The sequence below is a fragment of the Coptis chinensis genome, chromosome 4, assembly GCF_015680905.1.
Source record: "Coptis chinensis isolate HL-2020 chromosome 4, ASM1568090v1, whole genome shotgun sequence".
Taxonomy (NCBI): domain Eukaryota; kingdom Viridiplantae; phylum Streptophyta; class Magnoliopsida; order Ranunculales; family Ranunculaceae; genus Coptis; species Coptis chinensis.
In genome coordinates this window covers 47,017,627-47,036,386 of record NC_141459.1, presented here as the reverse complement: position 1 = coordinate 47,036,386, position 18,760 = coordinate 47,017,627, and the positions used below count along the sequence as shown (strand labels likewise).

The 18,760-nt window shown below is 35.2% G+C and overlaps 1 protein-coding gene across 1 annotated transcript; it reads right to left on the bottom strand.

The window, feature by feature from the left end:
* On the bottom strand, nt 1–2,559 carry LOC147503728 (uncharacterized). The gene is made up of 2 exons (XM_086603992.1): nt 852–2,559; nt 1–753 (listed from the first exon to the last, which is right to left on the bottom strand). Exons 1-2 carry the CDS (start codon nt 1,691–1,693, stop codon nt 129–131), a joined length of 1,467 nt encoding a protein of 488 aa, XP_086460118.1. The 5' UTR covers nt 1,694–2,559; the 3' UTR covers nt 1–128.
* Between the last annotated feature and the right edge of the window lie 16,201 nt (nt 2,560–18,760).

The following is an 18,760-nucleotide window of genomic DNA, read 5'->3' as shown; positions in this document are numbered from 1 at the left end:
AAATTAAAATGACAATTCTACTTCATAAAATGACCAATTCAAACACATTAAGTAGCAATTTACATGTATAAGTATATAACACTGCAAGCAAATGCAACAAAAAAGTTCAAAACAATACAAAAGATTTGTCAATCAAGTTGTCCAACTTCAACTATGTCATCTTCTACATCATCTCTATCACCATTATCAGTAAAGACCACAGCCTCTAACTCTGGTTCATCAAGGCTAAGATTAGCAACCTCAAGCACCCCAACATCTTCAAAGCTATCAAAACTATCTCCAGCAATATCCCACATCTTGGTGCGGCCTCCTTGTATATATTCAGGAGTTTTCCTTGATAAAAGACGAAGATTGCTATGAATAAACACTAAATCTTCAGCACGTTGTGGTGTCATCTTGTTCCTTCTCAAGGAGTGCACAAACGAGTAAGTACTCCAGTTTCTCTCACTACAAGAGGATGAAGAAGGTTGCACAAGTAATTTCAAGGCCATCTTTTGAAGCATAGGTGCTTCAGCCCCATGGACAACCCACCAACTCTTTGGATCCATAGCATAACGATCATGTATTGAATCAACGTCTTCAAACTCCGCAGCATTAGTTGAGAAGTTGGCATACTCCATGTTGACTTTTGCACGCTCCTCGGATGTAGGAAAATATTTTTTAAGACACTTCATTCTTTCTCTAGAGACCTCCACATCCCTATGTGGAGGAACTCGATTTGGGCCCTCAACAAGCCATGCATCGCTATAATATCTAAATTGAAAAAATACAAATAAAAATATAAGAATAAACATATGCAACTAACTGATGCATGTGCTTGACATATTAAAGTACTGCAGTAAATATATCACCTGGGATTCAAAGAGTGTGCCAAACAATGTAGTGGAGTATTATTTTTGTTCCATCGATCCACAAGAATTTTGTGGATCTCAATATAAAAAACAGATTTCTCCTCTTGGCGTTTCCCTTCATGTCTATATATTACTGTCTTCACTTTTTCTATCATGGTGTCCCACATATCATAAATCAAATGAAGACATGGTTTATCGGTATCACAAGCTCTGATCATGTCATATATAGGCGATGTAAAAGAAATAATATAATCAACAAAATCCCACCAAACATCATCTAATATCTTCTCCTTAACAAATCTTGCTTTCTCCGCGTCATCTTCACGGTAACAAGCCCACTTATCACTAATCACCATAGTTTGGAGACCTTGCTTTATAAGCTTAAACCTTTTAAGCATTATAATCACAGATGCAAAGCGTGTATCAGCCACAGAAAGTAACTTGAGTGGAACAAATTCATTAAACATTGCCAATCTCATTGAATGGTTCATAATGAAATTCTTGATTTGCAGAGCATTACTATGAATATATGTAATCCAACTACACTCTGCATATGTCAACATATTGCTCTCCACGTTCTTTGCAGCACAAATGTTCTTCAATGCAAGATTAAGAGTGTGAACAACACATGGAGTCCACATGATGGTTGGAAATTGTGATTCGATTATCTGTCCCGCACCTTTACAATTTGCAGCATTATCTGTAATTATTTGAACCACATTTTGATGTCCAACCTCATTAATAACCTCTTTCAACAAATTAGCAATGAAATATTTATCTTTCGTTTCACCTGAACAATCAACTGCCTTGAGAAACATAGGCCCACTTTCTGTCACAGCCATGAAATTTATTAGGGGCCTCCTTTGCGAGTCACTCCATCCATCACTCACTATGCTCACACCCTTCGCCTTCTACGTGTCTTTTATAGTTTGCAACTGCCTTTCGATATTCGCTTTCTCCCTTTGAAGTAGGGTTGTTCTCAACAAATTATATCCAGGAGGTAAATAACCTGTTAGTTGTTTGGTTCCAGCAAAAGTGAAGGCACTCACATAGTATGGGTTCCGTGCTAGGTGAAATGGCAGGCCAGCAGAATAAAACATCCTAGCAATCATTGCATGCAATATATCACGATCCGCAAAATTAAAAGCATCTCCTATTGGATTTGAACCCAGACTCCCACTTCCCTTCCTTTTCTTTGAAATCCCTCCTTGAATAAATGGATTACTACTGCCAGTGTTACCTAATGAAGGGGGTAATGGTACAGACTTCCCCTTTTTACGACTTGCCTCCAATTTCACTTCATCATCCAATATTTGCATTTCAGAAAGATCACTTGTCGAAACTTTTGGACAAATAGCGATTCCTGTTCCACCCAATTTCAACAAATCGGCTCTAACTCTAGTGTAAGAGCTCTTTTTGGGTTTATTACAAAAATTACATTGCCAAGATGTATTGCCCCCACCATCACTTAACCTATCCAACCTAGTTACATATTTCCACAAAGGATTTCTTTTCAATTCTTCATCAGATAATTGTAATCCAGTTGCAGGTGAGGTAGCACCACTAGAACCTGTATTACTAGCACTCATACTATCCAAATATCAGATCTAAAATTAACTTGGAGAAAAAAAATAATACCAACTTGGAGAGGTGCCGAAGAAAAAAGAAAGTGATGAGGAGAATAAAAGGAGAAGCTAAATGTGTTCTTGACTTCTGAGTTCTGACCAAGCTATTTGTACATAATGATTTGCTTTATTAGTTGTCACATGGTCTCGTTTTTCAAAGTGGTTTATTAGTTGTCACATGGATCTTTAGTAGAAACTAGCCATACAGCCCGACCTGTGGCCGGGCCTGTTATTCTTAAACCCATCATGTCTGGGCCTATATTTAAGGAAAGCACTTGGAAGTTTAACATATCCATATCCAATAAGTAATACATATCATGATCCATTAACTAATCCATATCCATATCTATTAACTAATACATATCCATATTCATATCCAATAACTAATACATATCAATTAACTAATCCATTGTTTTTTAGAATTTGTTTTTTTTTATCCCATGCGTACATTTGAAATAATGAAATAATGCGTAGCTTTGTTTTTTGTTTTAGCATAACACATGAAAGGACAATTTTAATTTATATTAAATTAGAGAGCAGGCCAAATTCAGGGTTAGTTTGGTAAGAAGGCAAGTAATTATTTTTCAAATAGGGACTATTTTAAAAACTTTGCTGATGTGGCTCACTATGAGCATCTTGGGAGAAACGGATATTAATATAGGTAGGATGAGTCAATGCCAGGATCTTTAGTAGAAATGAGTCAATGCCAGCAACACAATTTTTTTTTTCGCTGGTAACGCCAGCAACACAAATCTAAATTAATAGAATAAAAATTGTATATGAAATTGATAGATTAAAATTCTTTCGAAATGAATAATTTTTTTTTTCGATAATAAAAATGAATATATAGACTTTAGTTTTTATCCTGTCATAAGTCCAATATTTATTTATTTATTTATCTAAATTAAATCATACGGACGATTTCGGTGTCAAGCCATTCATATAAATTGCACCGCAAGCGCCTTATGAGTAGTTAGGGGACATAGTTAATAGTTTGCTAAACATTGCACATCAACTGTCAAGTTTATATTAGGTTTATTAATCATTATGTGTTCCCAGACAAATTAGCTACCTTCTGATTACTAGAATTAATTGTTATGGGTGTTCATATACCTATTAGATACCGATCAACGCATAAATTGCACAACTTGAAAGTTGCTCATTTATTAAATGAACGAGTTCAAATTAAGTCTGAGCTCAAGCAACAAAAAAATGTTGAGTTATTTAAAAAAATGATGGTGCAACATGTTCACCATATAGATTAATGTGTACACATTGCTAGTAGATTAACTAAACTCTGATTTTGAACGTGTCATAACTCATAGACACTATCTAGTTGTGTTTAAACAAATGATGTGATTTATTCCCTAAACTATGTCATTGATTTAGTATTATACATACAAGATTTGTTTGATTTGTTTATAGTTAGTCTAACAACTTTCTCCAACATTCTTGTGAAGTATTTCAAATTCAAAAATTATTGTGAGCTAAGGTTTAGGGTTTCAAAATCCCTAAACTATGCAATTGACTTGAATATAGGAGGGTCTAAGGTTTAGTGTTTATCTACAAATTACTTATTTTTTTCCTGTCCTCATTTTAAGCACAGAGAAAAATAAGAGACAAATATTTAAATACATAAAATTAGAATTGTTAGAATTATATAAAGGAAATTATGTTTTTAATAGGAGATGACATAATGTGTACATAATTATTGGTAAACACGTAATGTGATTTATAGGTATGACATAATTTGAAAAAAATCAGTGAGTCTGTGAATATTAGTAATCCTAAACCCTAAACTTTAAACCCTAAACTCTAAATCTAAATGAACCTATGTTTTTTTTTTTGGATAATAACTTTTTTTCAATAATAACCTATGTAATACTTGGGAGAATGTTGCCATTTTATTGGAATTGATTTCTTTGTAATGGATAATTACATTAATTAAAAAGCCAAGAAAATTAGTAATCATGTGATGTGTCAAATATGTTTTTCAGTAGCTAGATTTTATTGTTCGAGTAAAAGTTCATATTTTAGAACTAAAGCAATTTTAATTTCACAAGTTTTAATTTCACAAACAATTAATTTATTTTTTGATAATAATATCCTATTTTATATATTAAATAATAACCAAAGAACAATCAAGTTCAGTAATACAATTCGGAAGGCTCATTAACGAAAAATTAAATAATATCATTTTTTTTTTCCAAATGATCAACAATAGCATCTTAGAAGATGGGAACACTTGTGGATGGAATTTTGATAGTGCTAGATTGCCAATTTGCCACTCTTTCAAGGTAAAATCATAATTTGAAGTAAACCACCTGCACACAACATAGACACATTTAGTATTCAAATGTTTAAATTAAATCCCAAAAGACCCAAAGAAATAAATATGTCATTTACTATTAGATAATAGCCTATTAAATATGTCTAATATAATAATATCACAATTTCAAAATGGTATTTAAAAGTTTAGTTGCCAAAAAAAAATTAAAAATTAAAATAAAAGCCGTTATGAGATTGTTTAGGCATGAAGTCCACATTTGCAGATATGATCGATTCATTGTCAACTCTGGTGGGAAGTGGGAACATAAATTAAAGCACAAGGCTCAATGCCAAAAGAATCAAACTTTTGGTCTATCTAATATCTATGCAACTTTTTTGAAAATATTCAACTTGTGTCGGCCCTAAATCAGTTCCCTTTTTTACTTGGTCTGAAATCAGCCCCCTCTCTCCCATTGATATCCGACTCCTCTCCAATTTCTACTGTCTCTCTCTCTCATTTCCCATTGATATCAGTCTCTCACTCTCTCCCATTGATTTCATAGGGTTTTAAAAAGAAGGTTTTCAAGATTTATCAATGGAGGTTTTAAAAGAAAGTTCTATTTTTTTGCAGATTAGAATTAGTTAGTCAGGTACCACTTAATTATTTCATTTTTCTTCTTTTGCATCTCTTTTTATTTTGGATTTTATTTCTTTTTTATTTTTTATTTTTTTTTTTTTTTGAAATTCCAAAAAAAAATTGTGAGATTAATATTTCGGCGTATCCCCCACGTATCCCCCGCGTATCCCCCACGTATCGGAAATTAAAAAATTAATTAAAAAATCGGATACTCTAAATCGCGTATCCGACACGTATCGGACGCGTATCCGGACGTATCCGTGTCGGATACGTGTCGGATACCGATACTTCACCTTTATAGGAGTATTCGTGTTTCATAGGTACATTGTAACTCTGTTATTATAAATAGAGGATGGGTCTCACTTTGAGACCTAACTTTTACTGTCTCTCTTTCTACAGTAGCAGTATGGGGATTCAAAATCACCAACTATATTCATTCTATCCAACAAGTCACCTTTTGCTAAGACATATAAACCTTCCACAAAAATAATTGAGTTATGGCAGAAAAGCATGCCTTTGGAATTCGACAAGCATGCCTTTGGAATTCTTTTAATTGCTTCTGTATTGAAGTCTGATGCATAGCAAACTGGCAATCCCAATCTTTTGGACAAAAGAAATTATAAGGTGACTTACCATCCTTAGTCCCAACTCCCAAGCCATTTGATCTTGTCCACCTCAACATTCTGAGGTCTGATCAATCTTTCTTGCATTTTCTGACTGATGAAAGCAGGAAGATGAATGTTAAGGATGTGTACATCCCAATCACTCCTATCCTCAGTCACAAGATCCCTAACAAGCCATTGTTCCAACTCGGCACTGTAATGTCCCAACTTCCCGACACATGTAGGAATACCATTACATAACAACCATCCCCATTGCCTATACTCCATATTAACCCTTTTTTTCAGAGGTGTATAAGTCTTGCGCACTCCCTTCCAAAAGTGCACGGTCTTTTTTGGAGAACATCAAGAATGATGTGATTAACCACATATAAAATAGACATAATGACCTAAAAATACAACATAGTTTGCAGTTTTTTATTATTTTTCTTGTCTAAATATACAAGATACTTTCAATTTTTTACAACTGGTACCATCTGTTAAGTTTGAATTGACGGAATACGATTTGGCCATTTAAAATAGTCACGTGACTTACACGCACCACTTTTTTTCAGCTGTTTGCAATGAGCACCTATTGACAAATGGGTTAAAATGGCATAATGGAAGTATGTCAGGATGATACACACAAAGTATCATCCTGTTGGGCACTGTTATGTCTTGGTTCACACCATTGTTACTAAGTATCATCCTGTTGGGCACCGTTATGTCTTGGTTCGCACCATTGTTACTGGAATTTTTGGTCAGGATAATACATACAGTATAATATCGTGTATGTCAAGAATGATACATATAATATATCATCGACCCGTAAGTCAGTTTTGAAACCCACTATATAAGGGATCAAGAGAGAGAGTGAAATAATTTTTTCTTTGTGAGAAAGTAAGATAACTTTTTTTTTTCCCCCGATAATAAAGATAACTTTTTTCTAGGGTTTCTAAAGAGTGACAAAAAACCATGACTAAATAAAGAGTAGGTCAACTACTTAAATTTCCCATTCAAAACAATGAACTTCAACACATGCATTCATATCAGTCTTCATATCCAAAAGAAAATTAAAGCCAAAATAGTACTGACATGGTTAAAAGCAAAATATTACTGACAGCTGAAAAGTGTCTACCACCTAGGGAGAGAAGAATGCTAGGAAGGGCTAAGAAATGTAGAAGAAAGGAAATGCATAAAGGACCAAGAGGACATTTAGTGAGAAATCAAGTCACCAAAGACAATAGAGTCATCACCTGCACATTGCTTTTAACCATGTCAGTACGATTTTAGCTTTAATTTTCTTTTGGATATGAACACTGATATGAATGTATGTGTTTAAGTACATTGTTTTGAATGGGAAATTTAAGTAGTAGAACTACTCTTTATTTAGTCTTAGTGTCTTTAGTTTTTTGTCACTTTTTAGAAACCCTAGAAAAAAGTTATCTCACTTTCTCACAAAGAAAAAATTATTTCACTCTCTTAATCCCTTATATATATATAGTGGGTTACAAAACTGACTTACGGGTCGATGATATATTATTTGTATCATCCTGACCAGAAATTCCAGTAACAATGGTGCAAACCAAGACCGAACAGTGCCCAATAGGATGATACTTTGTGTGTATCATCCTGACATACTTCCACTATGTCATTTTAACCCATTTCTCAACAGGTGCTCATTGCAAACAATTGAAAAAAAGTGGTGCGAGCAAGTCACGTGACTATTTTAAACGGCCAAATCGTATTCCGTTGATTCAAACTTAACAGATGGTACCAGTTGTAAAATATTGAAAGTATCTTGTATTTTTAGACAAGAAAAATAATACATTGTATTTAATGTAAAAAACTGCAAAGTACGTTGTATTTTTAAGTCATTATGTCTGTAAAATAGTTCTCATCATCTTACCTTAATAGAGCAATGAGAAATGCTTGTCTAAAGGCTGAATACTTCAATCACAATCCCACATATGACGAAGGCATTTTCAACAGTCGCAATAGAATGAGCAATCAATTATTCTCGAGGATTAGGAGTCGCAAGATAGTGATTTTTGGAAGAAGTATGACGCAATTGATAAAGTGCTTGTCGTTTGTGGAATAATGTTGTGTGCGTTACAAATGCTAGCTTATGGAAGCCCAGCTGATTTTATGGATCAATATTTCCGCATTGGTAAATCAACAACGCTCGTATGTTAAGAAGTTTTGCAAATATACAGTAAAGACTAAAGACATTTGGTCCCAACTAAGAGAATCAAACAACAACGTTATAGGGTTGCTTAATAGTTGTTGAGCTCAGGGATGCTTAGTACTCTTGACTATATGCACTGGACTCGGGAAGCATGTCAAACAAATTAGACATGACAATACACTGGAAGACGTGGAGCCGCAACCATCGTACTTGAGACAGTCGCTTCTTACGTTATGTGGATATTGCTTACTTCGACCTACCAAGTACTAACAATGACAATGACGTTGAAGTTTTGTAGCGTTCTACTCTTTTCAATAATCTCATGTTGGTTTGACCCTTCCTGCAAATTATACTCACATGGGTAGAAACTAAACCAACAGTTATTATCTTACTGATGGTAAATATCCTAAGGGATCTACACTAGTGAAAGCGATAAGAGATCATAAAAGTGAAAAGGAGAACTTTTTCACAATGATACAAGTCATATCGGGAAGATGTTGAACAAGCATTTGGAGTTCTTCAAAAAGATTTGCCATTGTTATTGTTACAGGTCGAGCTCGCTTATGGGACAAAAATGTGTTGCATGATGTTATGTTAGCGTGCATACAACATGATTGTGGAAGAAGAATGGCATACTGATGTACATGCAAAAGAGTTTGGAGATTTTCCACCTATTAAGAACTAGGATTATAAACAGCATACTGTCGTCCCACATAATGTTGTTCAACGAGACAATAGTAATGCTGAATTCCAAATAGCCATATAGCGTTTAGCTTACAAGCACAGTAGGGCTGAGCATACAAAATTGGAGAAGTGCTTAATTAATCACTTATGGAAATGGCATGCACATTTGGCCTTTACTGTTGTGTGTGCTATTTCTATAAGTGATTAATTAAGCACTACTCCAATTCTGTATTCTAAGTCCTAATGTGCATGTAATCTAAACACTGCAAAATAGTTTAGAATTCAACATTACTATTGTCTCGTTGAACAACATTATGTGGGACGGCAGTGTACTCTTTATAATCCTAGTTCTTAGTGGTTTCCAAATTCTTTTGCATGTACATTGGTATGTCGTTCTTCCTCCACAATCATGTTGTGCATAATAATGCACACTGACATAACATCATGCAACATATTTTTGTCATATAAGCGAGCTCGGTCTCAAACAATGGCAAATCTTTTTTGAAAACCTTCAAATGCTCATTCAACATCTTGTCTTTCCCGTAAGACTCTTACATTATTTTGTAAAAAGGTTTATCTTTTTCACCTTTTAGGATCTCTTATCGCTTTCACTAGCGTCGACCACTTAGGATATATATCATAAGTAAGATAATAATTTGTGGTATAGTTTTTACCCATGAGAGTATAGTTTGCAGAGTGGTCAGACCAAACATGAGATTTATGAAAAGAGTAGAGTGCCACAGATCATTAATGTCATTGTTAGTACCTGGTAAGCTGAAGTAAGCATGCCATATAAACATGTCGTAAGAAGCGACTACATCGAGTACGATGGTTACAGCTTCATGTCTTCTAGTGTAGTGTCCTACCCACCCTGTTGAACATGCCTCCCAAGTCCAGTGCATATAGTCAAGACTACCAAGAAATCCCCTTATCTCAGCAACGTTAAGCAACCTTGCAACTTCCTCCTCGTTTGGCCTCTTAGATATTCGGGACCAAATGTCTCTACCGTAAGTTGGCAAAACATCTTAACATATGAGAATATTGTGGATTTCCCAATGAGGAAATACATCCATAACATTAGTTGGGCTTTTGTAAGCTAGCATTTGTAACATACATAATATTTTTCCATGAGATGACAAGCCCACTTTACTAGCGTCGTACTTCTTCCAAAAATCACTATGTTGTTTTAACCGGCTCCTAATCCTTAAGAATAACTGACTAGTCATTTTGTTGCGATAGTTGAAAATACCTTCAACATAGGTGGGATTGTGACCAGAGTAATCAGCCTTTAGACGAGCATTCCCCATTGCTCTATTACGGTTACAATATCTATGGCTTGCAAGAGACCCTTGACGAGGCCTTCTGGTTGAATGGAGTTATGATAGATAGCAACCGCTGCGGCAAGATTTGCTTAGATGGCTACATCAACGATTTTTTGCATGTAAGATTGAAGAAAATTATTTTTTGGGTGATCACCATCATAATCTTCGTTCGGAAGAGCTAGAAGAATGATGATGAGATGAACTTGCTCCATATTTAATTTCTCTAAGAGATGTTATACAATAAATAAAAAAGTTTGAGTGGTGTCAAATAGCCTTAGGTTTCTTTATAAAGCCAAGTGAAATCTAAAATTATGGTTGAGATTTGTTGAGGATGATATTTTCTAAGGAAGAGATTTTCTTCTAGATAAGATTGTGGATGATTTTCTGTTGTTGATAATATATCTTTTTGAAATTTGACCACTATAGCATTACCATGTTAATATTACCTTTAGGTTGTTACTGTTGGAATATTATCGTTGATTTTACTGTTCCAATTTGACTGTTACACAATTTGAAGGAAAACCTGAAACGGACTCCACATCAAGTCCCAACGGCACCTAGCATATCCATTACCAACATGGATACAACCTCATGTTGGTGAGGAGACTGGGGCAACACCTAATTCCGATGTATTTGGAAGTTATTTGCGACAAGGGTGTGTGGGGAAGACAAAGTGAAACAAGTGAAAAAGGCTGAAATAGAGAGTGCGTCTATTCTGAAAGAAATGAAAGAAATTGCAGAGTATTCTCGACAAGCGACGAAAGCTATTGAAGACACACGCGACCGTGGCAAAAAACCTTTGATATTTTCCAAGCCACTGGAAAAAAAATGCCTTCAAGTGGTCAAGGTGCAAAAGAGAGAGTGGGGTACGACACATTGGAGTTGGAGTGTTAGAGAGATCACGAGCACAAATACTTCAAAAATGACACCACAAGGATCCGATTGAAACTATAACTCTCGTGTTGTGTTTATTTTTATGCATTTTTTCATGTTTCTCTTTTTTAATCTGTGTGTTGTATTGCAAAAGCTTTGCTTTTATGGTTTGCAACATGTTTTTCTATTTTACGAATAACATTTTTTATTTTAAAAAATTTATGGTTGCCAAGATAATTACTTAAAGTTGCATTCCATAAAGTGTCGAATATTCCAGTATCCATATATTGTATGCGTAGCTTGTCGACAATCTCCAAAAAGACATATAATGCTCTCCTCTTCAATACCACAGTTTTCACACATTTGGCTACCATTACTTTCCCTCCCCTTTTTAAGTTGCTAACTATTAAAGTTCTACTCATTGCGAAAGTCCACATGAAAAAACAATTTTTAGAAAGAACTCCTAGCCACTCTTCTATGGCCAATCTCTTATGCCAATTCCCAGTTCAGCCACCCTCTTTGCCATTGGAATTTCAAAGCACGTTTTTGCACCGAATCATTTCTTATTTCCCACACATACCGTGATATCCTCATCATTACATTCTAAAGCATAACTGTTAAACCAGCCCAAAATTCAATTTCCCAATTGTTGACTACCGACGAAATCCTAATATCCCAAGAATATATATTACCATCACCGCATCTCATCTCTCTAACCGATACATTCTTCTTGTTAGAAATGTCACAGATGGCGTCATATCCAAGTTTCAATAGTCGATCGCCTATCCATGTGTCCTCCCGGAACCACCATATTACCTTTTCCAATCTTAAACTTACAAACTCTCTCACCTTATTGTCTTATCGATGGGGGAATACTCGCCACTACGCAACACTACTCGCGACAAAGTCACATATTCCTTTGTTATTCATATTTTCCCTCCACATTCCACACCCATATGGCACTGTTACTGGCTTTGTAAACCACCCCATGTCTTCCACCCCGTACTTGCAAGAAATGACCGCCTCCTTAAATTTGATTATTCCTTTTCCAAACTTATAGTAGTACTTAATAGAGCAACATTGGTTTCCTTTCAATGTCCTTTTCCTAATCCCACCAATCTCATTAAACATGCGTACCATGTTCCAGAGATTAGATGATATCTTTTAGTCTCATTGGTGGACCCCCAAAGAAAGTCACGCCTCATTTTTTCAAGTCTTTTTGCCACACTCATTGGATGGTAAGCAAAAACAAATAATATAATAGATGGGGAGATTTGAGAGCATACTCTTAATAAGAGTGATTCTACCGGTCTACGACCCTTTGAAAGGAACTTCCTCATCCAAGTAGGTAACCTAAGATTAAACCTTTCCACCACCATGCCCTTGCACTCTTGTCCTTTGCTTCAAGAGGAAGTCCAAGATAAATAGACGGATGACAATCAAATTGAATACTGACCGGGCTTATGCGAATGGAAATGCAGGGATAGGGATTGCTGCTAGAGATGCAATAATAGTTCTGGTAGGAGTGGCCAAGAGTATAGGCATGGGAACCAAGACAATTGCTAGTAAGAGCTATTTGAGAAGACCTTAAGGTTAGCCAAGAAGAAAGCATATGCTAGAGTCATCGTAGAATCTGACTCATCTTTTACTACCACTACTAGAAGGAAATGTTGGCCCAACTAGATCTTTGATAGCTTACTATTGGACTGGAATAGTCATATTTGTATTGGCGAAAAAACTGAAGGCCTTATCAAAGAATTTTAGGATATAAAGACATAAAGAAAAGTTCTCCCATCTATATCTATATTTTAATATTAAAGCTCCCACAAGGGGTATTTTTTGAGCTCTATTAAAATTCCATGTTATCTCCTATTAAAACAGGAATTTCTTTCTATTTGAAAAATGGAAATTCTTTTTTACAACGGGAATTCCTCTCCTATTATAACGGAAATTCTTCTCCTATTAAAACAAATTATAACACTTCTAATTAAAGCGGGAATCCTTCTCCTAATAAAATGGGAATTCCTCTCCTATTGAAAATTAAGAGAAAATCTAGCGTATCTAATTAAAACAAGAATCATTCTCCTATTAAAACAGAATCTCTCTCCCAATTGAAAAAAACTTAATTAAAACTTTATTTAAAACAATTTGTTAAAAAATTAAAATGGGTTAGCTACTAAAACGGTGGTCCCAATTTTCTAAAAAAATCTAAATGTTTTCAAAAGAACCGATGCGTATGCACGGGCCTGCAAGCTAGTTTTAATATTAAAACTCTCACAAAGGATATTTTTCAAGTTCTTTTAAAATTCTACATCATCATCTCTTATTAAAACGGAAATTCTTCCCTTATTAAAAAAAAGTAATTCTAGCACTTCTAATTAAAACAGGAATCTTTCTCCTATTAAAACGGGAATTCCTCTCTATTAAAAGAGAGAATCTAACATATCTAATTCAAAAAAATGGGAATCACACTTTTAAATTAAGTCAACTATTTAAACGGGATCCCTCTCCCAATTAAAAAACGATTTTTAAAACTTAATTACAATTTGTTAGGAAATTAAAATGGGTTAGCGACTAAAATGGGATTCATGATTTGATAGAAAATTTCTATATGTATAGTTTATAGTTATGGTTACGTCACCAACCTAAAACGGGTTTTAAGAAACCAACTTAAAACGGGAATCTAACTCCTATTAAAATGGGAATTATTCTTTGGGAAATTCTAAAACTTCTAATTAAAACAAGAATTTTTCTCCTAAATTAAGTCAATTTTTACAATGAGATCTCTCCCCCAATTAAAAATGGGTTTTTTAAAGGACAATTAAAACAATTTGTTAGGAAATTCAACTAATCGCCTGAAAAAGAAAATTCTAGCAATTCTAAACTAAAACGGGAATCCTTCTCCTACTAAAATGAGAATCACAATTCTAAATTAGGTCAACTATTACAACATGATCTCTCCCCAATTAAAAACGGGTTTTTAAATGACAATTATAAAGATTTTGTCACGAAATCTGTATATGTTATTGAGCAAGGTTTTAAAAGAGCCGGTGTGTATGTACAGGCCTACAAGTTAGTTTATATATATGTGTCCTTAAAGAACTCGATAAGCCAACAATTTACTAATAGTAGATATGGCAATGCATAACTACTGAATTTTTTCCCCACTTAACCAATTGAATACTCATTAATCTCCTTAAAGTCTACACTTGACTCTATAAGCTCATTGAAGCACAACCAAGAACCAAACCCCACCATGAACCCCAAGTGTCAGTGCTATCGAAATGCCTCGATGCAACCTCCACTACCTTTCTTTACTTCAATACCAATACACAAACCCCATTAAAAGTTAAGTACCATAACACCTCCCACATAGGCCAATTAAATCTTGTGTAATATAAACCATATCATGCATCAAACCTTATACTACAAACGTGGTCTCTCTTGCCGCACGTAAAGCACGTCTCCTTCCTACTAATGGCGTGAGAATGGATCATAGGTTCATCTACAAGAGAACTTTACGTTCTTACAACCATAAGGTTCCATCTCCTCCCTTAAAAATCTTGCAGTGAAGTGGAGTGGTGACTAGTGTTAGAGTTCTTGTAAACCGTGACAGGTGGGACACGGAGCCAGTCGAGACTATTTTCCTATATAAGAAAAAGTGTGAGGAGGCTGAAATCTAACTAAGCCGTCATCTTTTCTCTCTCAACTTTCTTCTTGATTAGCTATAATAAATTTCACTGTGACTTGGTGAGGGTTGTTGAACTATGACTCAAGCTCTTTACTTAGTGACCACTAAGCTACAAATGTCACCAAAATGAAAGTGAGTTTGGTAACAAAGCATGCGAGGAAGCTGTAAAATGTACGGGTGCATAGAAACTTTGTATGTATGCAAAAAAATTTAGAAGCAACCAAAGTATAGCAACAGCAGTGAAAGTTAATGATGATTTGAGGCCATTGGTCTTGATACAGAATGATGGGGTCGATATCGCATAGAACTTTCCACAATCCCTAATCCCTTCATAAAGCTCTATCCCCAATGCGGACATCCTTTCAGATTCTAACTCTATCCACTTTATTGAGTTTAAAGGAAATGTTTTTCCTATGGTGCTCCACTTCCTATAATCGCCTTCCACATTCCACACCCATACGGGATCGACACGTCACCCATTCCCACACAAAAATATTCAAACCAAATCATGCCTGGAGACAATAATTTGCCTACAATCTCTCTTTTAGTTCCAGATCTCCACAATCACTTACTCAAAACAGCACGATTCATAATTTAAGTCTTCTTTAATCCAAGGCCACCATGATCCTTACAAAGTACACACCCTATCCCAACTAACAATATGGTAGTGACTTGCCTCTTCCGTCTCCCTATAAAAAGTCACTCGAGATCTTCTCCAACCGCCTACTGACAGTCACTGGGGCTCAAAAACGCGACATGAAATAAACACGTAAGGTAAACAAAGAACTCTTAATGAGGACAACTCTACCAGTTCCAGGGCCAAATCTAGGCCTATGCCATCTAATCTGTCGCATAGGGCCCAGAAATTTCGGATCAAATTTAGTACACCATCCACCAGATTAATTATTATGAACATTATATTGTTAGGAGTATCTACAAGTCAATATTGTAGCTGACTGATAATAGTTCTGCCTTTCCATCACTTGGTTGTGAGTTCAAGGAAAGTTGGTGTTATTCTACTCTCAATATGATTTTTTTCGTTGTCTTCTATTCAATAGAAAGGGCCTCAATCTCTTGGATAGCATTGGGCCCCAACAATCTCAGGGCCAGCCCTGCCCCTTTCTAGAGGTACTGCCTTTTCTAAGATGCCAATCTGTTCTAATATCTCTCTATCACTGGGTCCCAAATAGAAACAAACTTATTCGCAGCACCCAAGGGAAGACCTAAATATGACGCCAAAAGAGCACCCAAGGACCCTAGCAAACCGAGTCGCACTATTGCTCCCTCCTACACAATACATTGTACTCTTAGCAATGGTGACGTTTAAACCAGATACTACCTCAAAGCAAGTAAGAAGACCTCTAAGGTATCTAATTTTGATTCACCTCATTACCCAAAAAGATGATGGTGCCATCAACAAATTGCAAATGGGTGACCCTAATACTGTCTCTCCCCATGTTGAAACCCATTACAGCACCTCACTGATTGGCTCTCCAAATAATTCTACTCAAAGCTTCCACCATGATAAGAAAAAGGAAGGGAGATAGAGGATTGTCCTGGCTTCCCTAAACCCCAAGAACTTTTAAACCACCCCGCAGGAGACCCATTCATTAACACAGAAAAAGATACAGAAGAAACGAAATGCACGTCCGAATTCAACTTCTCCACACCTCTCCGAAACTCATCTGCCTTAACATGTAATTTTTGCATTAGTTAGTCAATTTCAAATTTATCATGTACAGTTTCAACTAAAGGTGGAGCTTATTTCTATACATTTGTAGTAAGAACAAGCTACAAGACTAACACACTCCTGAAACGTTAATTTTCTCAATCTATGGGGTCGCAGGGTTTGTTCTCCTACTCAACAGTAGGGTTCACAAACAGAAAGCAGGATAAGGATGGATGAAAATGGAAGAAAAGATAAGATGACAAAATGTGCATACATAGTCGGTCAATAATATACTAGCATCCGATGAGATGTTTATTTTCACGTTTTGAAAAAGTTTAATCTGCAAAGAAGGGTTGTCTTTGCAAAAAAAAAATGCGCATGTGTGGCTCAAAGCATGACAAAGGAAATTGCAATCAAGAATGTCTTTAGAGAAATGCGGAGCAGGAAAAAGGCTTACCAGTCAACAAATTTTCATGTGCAAAGTTGCAAACATAATATGCCTAAAACATGTGTTAGATTGTAGAAAAAATGAAAACGGAAAAACAGAAGCAAAAACAGACAAAAAAACCAAAATAAACAGAAAACGAATACAAAATCCTGTTTATCGAAGCTCAAAGGAACATTAACTTGTCATGATATCTCAAAGTCAAGTTTCACAAAAGATGATAAATTTTCTTACTTCACTAAACTAAATAGAACGTAATTACTGAATACTAAACCTACTTATTACAACACTTGAAATACCAATTTTTTTAAAAATAGGATCCATGGACACTTTTTAATAATTTTGTGCTGACAGCTTCAGTAAAGCATATCTTGGTTAATTTAGCGTACGTTGATTTATTAAACCAGTAGCTAAAGAAAACATACATTTGTTCACTGAGAGTAATCTTCTTTTTCAGTAAGCATGTTGCATGCACATTTATATAATTCTATACACTTTGTTATTCTCTATTCAGCATCTCCCTCTTGGTTCAAACTTCTGATCAAACTTATATTTTTCCAATGTGTATTTGTTATTTTCTGTTTATACAACTAGCATCATGGATGCTGCAAATTTGAAGCATCTTGACTTATGACACATAGCTAACAGGACCATTTATACAACTAAAAGTATATCGAGACACCATATTCACGAAAACCCTAAAACCCCCCAAACAAGAGGGGTTTCATCCACATGCTTCATTGAAACTCTAACATTCAATGAACAAAAACCCAAAGTAACCAATCATGAGGGTAGTAGAAAGTAAAAGATAAAAACTGAAACAAGAATCAACAAAAACATGTGATATTAATCATATTATAGATAGAGATAACAACCTAAAAATACAATGAACTTTGCCTTTGGTTTGCAAATATACAAACAAACTATAGAACCATGCAAACATACAACGAACTTTCAATTTCATTTCTAAAAATACAACAAACTCTTGATTTCATTTGATACATTCTGTCAAATTGAACAAACGGCATGCTTATATGTACACTGTACTGTTAAAAAAACTTCATTTCTTTCTTGACCAACGTGGCAACTCACTTTTTCCAACTCATTAAAATTTCACAATTCCAACTCATCTCTAAAATTTCACAATCCAATTCAAAATTTCGGCATCAATTAGGATTAAAATTTCACAATTCCAACTCATCTTCTTCACATCTCCACCACCACCACATCAAACCTACAAATCCTACAATTACTTACATTCCCAGTATGAAAGTTTTGAGTTTTGTCAACTAAATGTTAACCAAATATACTGGCACAACTGCCTATTTCCTCATTTAAGAAAGACCGAAAGTGTATTCAACCCAAGCAGCTTATAAGATTATAATGTTCAATGACTAACTGACATTTATCCACAATAAAGTCTTTCATGGGCTGTTCCATCAAACCAAGGTGAGGGTGCACTCTTCTCTCCAATTAATTTATTTTTGGGGTGGTGGGTGGGAACTGATTGCAGAGTTACGAGGGGGGTGTCTGAAATTTCAACCCTAATTGACAATAAAATTTTGTTTAATGTCTGAAATCTCAAAAGAGTTGGGCTGCTGAAATTTTAAGGATAGTCCATCTCATGGTTATGCGACTTGCCACGACAACAAGAAAAAATTGGGATTTTTTTTAACAGCCACATAACCATGCAGTTTGTTGTATTTTTACATGATTTTTATAGTTCGTTGTATTCCTGTGAACAAAAGGCAATGGTCAGTGTATTTTTAGGACGTTATACACAATAAAATAGAGCAAAACATAACTGAATCTAAGACTGTATGTAATGAAATGGGACAGATCCAAAGACACCCAAGTAGGTAGAGAAAACAATGACACTGGTAGTATACAATAAACAATACAAAGCGC

Bases quoted from the DNA above. Each gene is read 5' to 3' on its own strand.
- LOC147503728 (XM_086603992.1), bottom strand. From the start codon at position 1,693: ATGGCTGTGACAGAAAGTGGGCCTATGTTTCTCAAGGCAGTTGATTGT. The intron at 754-851 runs GTGATATATTTA...TTTTCAATTTAG, and splicing joins GCACACTCTTTGAATCCCAG to ATATTATAGCGATGCATGGC.